The sequence below is a fragment of the Eimeria acervulina genome, genomic scaffold (assembly GCF_000499425.1).
Source record: "Eimeria acervulina Houghton genomic scaffold, Eah_scaff1278, whole genome shotgun sequence".
Lineage (NCBI taxonomy): Eukaryota > Apicomplexa > Conoidasida > Eucoccidiorida > Eimeriidae > Eimeria > Eimeria acervulina.
In genome coordinates this window covers 1-8,575 of record NW_013549311.1, presented here as the reverse complement: position 1 = coordinate 8,575, position 8,575 = coordinate 1, and the positions used below count along the sequence as shown (strand labels likewise).

General features: G+C 43.2%; 2 protein-coding genes across 2 annotated transcripts; one reads left to right on the top strand and one right to left on the bottom strand.

Moving 5' to 3' along the window:
- Positions 1-198: 198 nt before the first annotated feature.
- Positions 199-6,953, bottom strand: EAH_00057950 (heat shock protein 90, putative; the record flags this gene model as incomplete). The annotated part of the gene is made up of 7 exons (XM_013393690.1): positions 199-369; positions 1,401-1,650; positions 2,521-3,035; positions 3,922-4,123; positions 4,930-5,005; positions 5,175-5,289; positions 5,526-6,953. 7 exons carry the CDS (start codon positions 6,951-6,953, stop codon positions 199-201), a joined length of 2,757 nt encoding a protein of 918 aa, XP_013249144.1.
- A 580-nt stretch (positions 6,954-7,533) lies between these two features.
- On the top strand, positions 7,534-8,086 carry EAH_00057940 (hypothetical protein; the record flags this gene model as incomplete). Its single annotated transcript, XM_013393689.1, has 2 exons — positions 7,534-7,549; positions 8,003-8,086. Coding segments are annotated over 2 exons (100 nt in total), but the record flags the coding sequence as incomplete, so codon positions are not given.
- Between the last annotated feature and the right edge of the window lie 489 nt (positions 8,087-8,575).

Sequence of the window (8,575 nt, the reverse complement as noted above, 5' to 3'; positions counted from 1 at the left end):
TATATATATTTTATATTACTTGTTATTCATTGATGAGGGAGAAGGAAAATGTCTTTGATGGATTTCGTTTGTTTTTTTTGTTTTGCATGCATCGAATTAATACAAACTAAATAAATAAACAACGGTTAAATACACGAACTATCCTTTATTAAATAAATAAATTTATTTATATGTTTATTTATTTATTTATTTATTTATTTATTTGTCTCTGTTGTTTAAGAAAGACTCCGCCTCTCTCCCTAACAACTGCAGCACAGACTTAGCAAAAGCCCCGGGGTCTTCGAGTGTATATCCACCTTGCAGCGACGCGACAGCAAATAACTCTAAAGCCAGAGACTTCGCTCTGCTGCTAGAAGGATCAGCCTTCACCTGCATGCAGCAGCAGCAGCAACAGCAGCAAAGTTTTTGATAACAAAGGAGACAGACGCGGAGATAGGTAGAAACAGCAAGGCAGAGCGATGATGAGCTATGAATTAACAAAACAATAAACAACGAAAGACCCTAACAAGACGAAAAAATAATAACAAAACACCACATATATACACATATATATACAAATATATATATATATATATATTTGTATATATATATATATATTGATATAAAGCACACAGCAAATAAACAAACAAGACAAGCCAGCAAAACAAACAAAAAGAAAACAAAATAAACAAAATGCAAATAAAATAAACAATTAAAATAATAAAGAAACGCCTTCAGACTCTTCCTATAAATGCCTTCATTATAGTTCCTCTTTATAAAGAAGAAGATAATCAAGAAAACAAAAAAATGCATCCCGAAGCGTCTTAACATAAAAAATAATATTTCTATAGAAGTTCAGGTGTACGTACACCTCAACTGTAATAGACACACACATGTACAACAGGCGCTGCTGCTGCTGCAGTTGCTGCTGCTGCTGCAGTTGCTGCTGCTGTTGCTGCTGCTCCTGCTGATGCTTAGTTGCAGGCGTCTCAGTTATATATATATATTAAACTCACAACCCCTCAAAGAGAGAGGCAGCTCGTCATCTACTATCAGCCATCATCGGCAGAACAAAGAAAACAAACAAAAACAAAAACAAAGTATAAAACAAACAAATATAAATATAAAATAGAAGCCAAAACAAAGAAGACAAAATAAACAGCAACAAGAAAGAATAACAAAGAATCAAACAATCAGCAGCAGCATCTTCATCGCATTTGCTAAACACCATCAACAAACGATAAAACAAATAAGCAAATGATAGAAAGAAACAAACAAAAAGAAACAGATTCTCATCTATCTAAACAGCAAAACTGCTGCTGCTGCTGCTGCCTCAGCAGCAGCATCAAAAACAGCACCCCAAAGACACTGCCCCACCCCCTCTAAACCCTAAACCCTAAACCCTAAACCCTAAACCATACCATGAGATCGAGTTGTTTGATGATAGGATGATTAGGATTGATTTCTAAGATGGGCTGATTAAGAGTAGCTCCGAAGAGCTTTTGTTCTGCTAAGCCTTGTGCTGCTGCTTGCTGCTGCATATAACGCTGCATTGTAGGAGACAGCCCCAGCTGCCCCTGAACTAATACTGCTGGATGCTGAACTAAACGAGAAGACAGAGACACGTTGTGCACCCGAGGCCCTAAACACTGCTGCAGCCACTCCACTAGCCTGAGAAAAGCATAACATATATATATATATATATATTTACATATATATATATATATCTTATATGTATAGATTATATATAAAATATATAATACACTATATATATGTGTCTTTGTAGATCTACATGCATGCATTAGAGGGGAATAAAGCCCCAAAAAAGCATGCATGCATGCATTAGAGGGTAGGTAGGCCCTAAACAAAATGCATGCATGCATGCATTAAAAGGCGTCTAGATGAACATCAAAGAAAATTAACACTGGGTGCTCGTCTACTACCGCTGTGCAGCCATTCAATATATAATAATAAAACAAGAAAAATAAATAAATAGTATTTTATGCATTTATTTTGTATTATTTTACTATTAAACGCAAAGTAAACAAAAACAACGCATGCAAATGAAATATACACAGCCAATAAACATAGCACAACCTTTATAATATACATATTTACATATACACATGCATATATATACGTATACATATATATATATATATATATATTCAAGCAAACAAACGATAAAAAGAATAAAAGGAGCAGCGCTTTCAGTCGGTAATTCCAGCAAAAGTTCGTCTCAGCAGAAATAACTCCAAAGGAGCCTCAGAAGCCGCAAATCATCACCAGCCGCATGCAGCACAATTAAATAAAAACAAATAAATAAATATATAAATAATAGGCAAATACGCAGACAAACCAGACCAAGTGAAGTAGTTATATATATATATATATATGGAATACTTATCGATACATGTATATATATATTATATATTATAGATATTATATATACATACATATATATATATATATATATAATTGCTGCATCATACAATAAGCGAATAGATAAAAGACTAGGGCTGCCCTTTGGGGTTAGCTTACGGGGCGAGTTCAATTCTTTTAGTGGCGATATCTTCTGTTTGCGTGGCGTTGTTTTGTTTGTTTAAATCTTTATTATCTGCTGCATGCAAATGTTCATGGGTGGGGTTGTTGTTTTGTTCAGTGTCTTCTGCATCGAGCTGTAGATCTGCTTTATTAATATCAACAACATCAAAGCCCTTAAACTGAGATATACCGAGAGAAGCAAGAAAGAATTCATCAAGGGGCTCAACTCCAAACAAAACCTCCAAACCCCTCGCTCTTAGACCCTCTAATGCTGGGCTGTCTTCTGCTGCTCTTCTATTTTCTGCTGCTAAAAAGAATATTGCCTTTTGCTTCTTTGCTGGCTGTCCGTTCGGCAGAGGGGGGTGCTTTCCTTCTTCTATTTTCTTGTTCCTTTCTTCTAAACGAGATATATATTCATCTAAGGTGGTTAAAGATGTACGCGAGTGAGACGAATGAAGCTGCACCAACGAAGCCAACGCTTGCTGCTGATCCCGGTCCTCTACAGCGCCGATCTGCACAATAAAACAATAAAATATATTCGAATTTGTTATTTATCACTCAACAGATAATGCAACCAAAAAGAAATAAGATCATACAGAGGAACGCCAATGCAACCATGCATGCAATAGTTCCCAATAGACAATAAAAATTTCTATACACTTCTTTTATTTGTCTCAGATGCGCGGCTTTGATTGCATAGACAGCCTCGGCTCCCGCGTGGGTTCGTTTGTACGCGAGACAACGAGGGGCCTCAACTGACACGCGCCAATCATCCCAGACAGAGCAAAGAAAGCAAATAAAAGGAATGCGAATAAACACAGCAACAGAAACACAGAGAAACATCTAGGGGGAAAGAAGAGAAAGTAGTATATGTATGCTGCAAGATCAGAAGATTATTAATCGATTCCGTTATTCGCATTGTCCTCAAGAGGCAAGCCTCAGTAGAGGGAGCGAAATCATCACAATCGCAGCAGACTGTGGTTCCTTGTACAGAAGAGGAGAAATGAGCACCGAGAAGAGCAATAACAGGGCGAACGGACAGGAAAACATAAAGGAATAAGTAAATGGATCAACGAATGAATGAAAGAATGCAATGGAAAGGCGGCTTCTTCATCAGTCGGTAATTCCAGCAAAAGAAGTTCTCCGCATATTCCCAATGGGAACGTCGGTAGCCGCAAATCATCAGCGAGCCCTTCTCTGGAAACGCGAGAAGATCTGGCTTTTAAGGAGCGCCTTTCCACTGGGAAACACTTGTCGACGAGAATAAAAAGAACGAAAATAAAAAAATATATTTAAAACGAATAAAAATCGCCGCGGAATAGGAGAGAAATAGAAAAACGAAGAAACTTGAATATGAACAGAAACTTGAATGCACAATTCAGGTGTATAGGCACCTACCTTGATGTACTTCCCGTAGTTTTCCCAGAAGCGGTCCCACTTTTCACTTCCTTGTCGTTTGATTGCTTGAATCATTTCAACTGCTTTTGCTGCAACTCTCTTATGAACAACTCTTAACATCTGCGACTTCTGCAGTATCTCTCGACCAACATTTAAAGGAAGATCGTCTGAGTCAACAACACCGCGAATAAAGGTAAGCCACCTGCAAGAAGAAAGCAACGAAAACGCAAGCATATTCCATTTCTTTCTTCATCGACGAGAAGAGAAAAGAACACCTAATATACAACAAATATACTGAACTTCTATTGTTGCTTTCTTATTCAGATGCATACGCAATACATTATATTCTACCTACATACATCCACGAGAGCGAGCTTCTGAATGTCGGGCTATGAGACCCCGAACGACAGATAAAACATTATCAAGCAACACAAACGAAGTATATATAGAACGCACGCGTCCGCGTCCCAATTGGCACTTGAGACACAACAAAAGAACAAGAACGATTTATTGTTTATTCCATCGATTATTTATTTCTGTTCATTTCATATTATTTGTCTCAGATGCGCGGCTTTAATTGCATAGACAGCCTCGGCTCCCGCGTGGGTTCGTTTGTACGCGAGACAACGAGGGGCCTCAACTGACACGCGCCAATCATCCCAGACAGAGCAAAGAAAGCAAATAAAAGGAAACAAGCATGCAGTAAACAGCAAAGAGATAGCAACAACAAAGCAGCAGATGCATGCGGCACATCAGAAGTTTGTTAATCGATTCCGTTATTCGCATTATCCTCAAGAGGCAAGCCTCAGTAGAGGGAGCGAAATCATCATAACCCGCAGCAGCAGCAGCAATAAGAACAGCAGCAGCAACAATAAGAACAGCAGCAGCAACAGGGGATCTCCCTTGAACGCCAGCCTGGGAGCAGAGAGGGCTCCAGCAGCAGACAGGCCTCAGCGCCTCCATGCAACCTACATAAACCCTAAACCCTAAACCCTGTGAGACCCTAACCTCGGGACTGCCTCCTGGAACTTGTCGTTTATGAAGACGCGGCGTACGTACAGCCGAATGCCTCGCGAGTCCTCATCTGCAGCCAGGCACCGCAAGTGCAGCAATAATAGACTTAAAAACAATAGCAGCAGCAGCAGACTGTGCAGCAGCAGGTCAAGCAGGAGGTGGTGCTACAGGAGCAATTCATTATTATAACTGAAACATTATGTGCATGCATGCATGCAAGTTTGCATATAAAGCCCCACCGAACATATTTCTTGAGAGCTCCCAAGGCAACGTCCCCGGTACGTACAGCAGAGCCCTAAACGAGACCTGACCCTCCACTTGCATGTGAAGAAAAGCGAGAGGATCATCGTAAGCCTGAAACAACAACACACCCAATCAATATCAAACCACTCAGCTGTACAGACAGTACCCCTCTGCATGCACGTATTCATGCATGCATGCATGCATGCAGAGGCAGAGAGACAACCGAGAACGGAGCGAAGCGAGAGTATAGAGCGAGAGATAGACAACCAGCCGGAGAGTGAAGGGAGACAGATAGATAGATAAAGCTGAGAGAAAGAGCATTAAACACAAAAGAAAGACAGGCATACCTTAAACGTAGCTTTATAGAAGTCTACGTAATCCTTCTCTGTCAGCGTCTCCTCTGCACGTCTCCATATAGGGGGTTGTGTATTTAAATGAAGCCACTCAGAAAAGCGATTCGTTACTGTTTTAAATTTAGGGGCCCCCGGGGGGCCCCCCGCCTGCTGAGCGTCTGCATCGGGTACCCTTTCATATTCAATACGCTCTGCTAATAAGTAAATTGGTACTGATAGAAATTCTGAGTATTTCTTTAAAAGCTCTTTAAGACGATAATCTTCTAAGTAGTCATCGCACTCCTCTCGTAGATGCAGCACTACTCGGGTCCCTGTCCAAGGCTGAGACAGCTGCTGCTCGAGCTGCTGCTGCTGCTGTAAGAGATATGCGTCGCCGACAGGGGTACCTGCCTTTGCTGCTTGCTGCTGCAAGCTCAGATGCAACGCTCGCATCTGCTGCACCCATCGCTGCTGCTCTGCTGCTCCGTCAAGCTGCTGCACTGCGAAAGTCTGCCCGCAGCTAGAACTCCACTTCCATACCTCTGGAACTGCTGCTGCTGCTGCTGCTGATGTTGCTGCTGCTGCTGATGTTGCTGCTGCTGCACTTGGGGGTGTCCAGCGAGAAGAGATGACCTCTACTTTGTCTGCAACTAAAAAAGCAGAGTAAAACCCAACGCCGAACTGCCCAATGAGATCATTCGCACCCCCTAAGGGCCCCCCTCCTTCCAGCTGCTGCTGCTGTTGCTGCTGCTGCTGCTGCAGGTGTTGAGCGAATTTGTAGGTACCCGACTGAGCAATGGTGCCCAGATGATCGATTAACTCCTGTCTATTCATTCCTATGCCGTCGTCTTCTATTGTCAGCGTTCCCGCCTTCTTGTCTGCATACACCCGAATCGAGCGCTGCTGCTGCTGCTGCTGCTGTTGGTCCGGCTGCTGCTGCTGCTGCTGCTGGCCAAGCAGCACCCGTTTCTTGTCGCATGCATCAGCGGCGTTAGAGATAAGCTCGCGAAGGAAGACGTCACGGTCGGTGTAGAGGCTGTGAACGATAATATCAAGAACCCTCTTCACCTCTGCCTGAAACGGAAAACGCTCTTCTGCTGCTGCTGCTGCTCCTGTTGCTGCTGCCGCGGGCAGGGTAGGGGAGTCGATAGGAACAGCAGCTGCATCTGTTGCTGCTGCTGCTGCAGCAGCAGCAGAGAGAGAACTGATATGGTCTAGGCGACTCGCACCATCTTCACTGCATACGAGCCCCCCTGCAGTTTGCTGCCTAGAGCAACTGCTGCTGCTGCTGCTGCTGCTGCTGCTGCTGCTGCTGCATGTTGTGCCTGGTAGCAGTGTATAGGGAGCTGGCGTGCGATGGGTTGGGCCTCTGAAGGCGAAAGAACGCGAAAAAAGACAAAACAAAAAAATAACAAACAAACAAACAGACAAATGACGCCTCATCGTCGCATCGTGGGCCGGGCCTGCTCACAGCAGCAAGAGCAGCAACAGCTGCAGCAGCAGCAGCAGGAGGTTGACCCTTCTTTGCTGCAGCTCTACAGCCTTAAAACACCCATTCAGCAGCGAAACACGCAGCAACAGCAGCAGCTTCCGCTGCTGCTGCTGCTGCTGCTGCTGCTGGTCGTCCCCGTGTGTGGGGCGGCGTCTTTGCCCCTCGGGTTAAACTCTAAGCCCGTTCAGAGTTATTACAAAGACAGCTGCTGCTTGTTATATAAACAACAAATCAAAGAAACTGATTTACTACTGCATGCAGCAGAAACAAAACAAATGCAAGCTGCTGATGCTGCTGCTCTTGTAAACGATCACCCCCCAGCGGCCCCGCAGCAGCGGGGCGGCTGCTGCTGCTGCTGCTGCCGCTACGGCTACTGTGTTCGGTGTATTTGCGGGAGGGTTCTACTGGAGGCTTATTCGGAGGAAAAGCGTGGAAGCTGTTAAGGGTTTATGGATTAGGGTTTAGGGTTTAGGGTTTAGGGTTTGCAGTCGCGGGGCTCAGCAGCACCAACTGAACGCGTTCTGCGTGAAGATGCCGAAGAACAAAGGTTTGTCTTTCTTAGCATTTGCTGCTGCTTCTTCTTGCTGCTTGCTGACAGCTGCAGCTATCTTTCTATGCCCCGTCTTGCAGCAGCAGCAGCAGCAGCAGAAGCAGCAGCAACAGCAGCAGCAACAGCAGAAGCATGCAGCGGCTGCTGCAGTTTGCAGCTCTTGTACAAGCGTTTTTTCTTCGCTCAGCCTTCAGCATACACTTGCAGCAGACTCCCGGATATCGACCTTTGCTGCTGCTGCTGCTGTTGCTGCTGCTGTAGTCGTTGCTGCTGCTGCAGTCAGCAGCAGCAGCAGCTGCTGCTGCTGCTGCTGGAGATGGCAGTGAAGTCTGCCTCCACAGAGGCTTGCATATGTTGTCGGAGTGCAGCACCACCCACAGCCGCATGGCGCCTATCGCCCTAGGGTTTAGGGTTTAGGGTTTAGGGTTTAGGGTTGTTTGTTGCGTGTAGGAAAGGGTGGGAAGAATCGAAGGAGGGGGAAGAATGATAATGAGGGGGAGAAGAGAGAATTGCAATTCAAAGAAGACGGACAGGGTAAGGGTTTAGGGTTTAGGGTTTAGGGTTTAGGGTTTAGGGTTTAGGGTTTAGGGTTTGACACCCAAAACTATACTCTTCTCTGAATTATAAAATAGACATAATAGTGAGTTTAACTTTGTTTCAAAGTGCAATAAAACAAACTCCTCAAATAAATATATACAAATATATATATATATATGTTTGCCTGTATTATATATGTCTGTATTTATTTATATGCATATATATATATATATAGATATATCTTTCTATATATATATATATATATATTTATATCTATATATATATCTATATATTTATATATTTATATATATTTATATTTGCTGCAGCATATGCTCAAGTGCTGCGCATGCTGGGTAACGGCCGTTTAGAAGCTCATTGCTTTATATACATATCTATCTATATATATATATATATTTATGTATATTTTTTGCTGCAGCATATGCTCAAGTGCTGCGCATGCTGGGTAACGGCCGTTTAGAAGCTCAT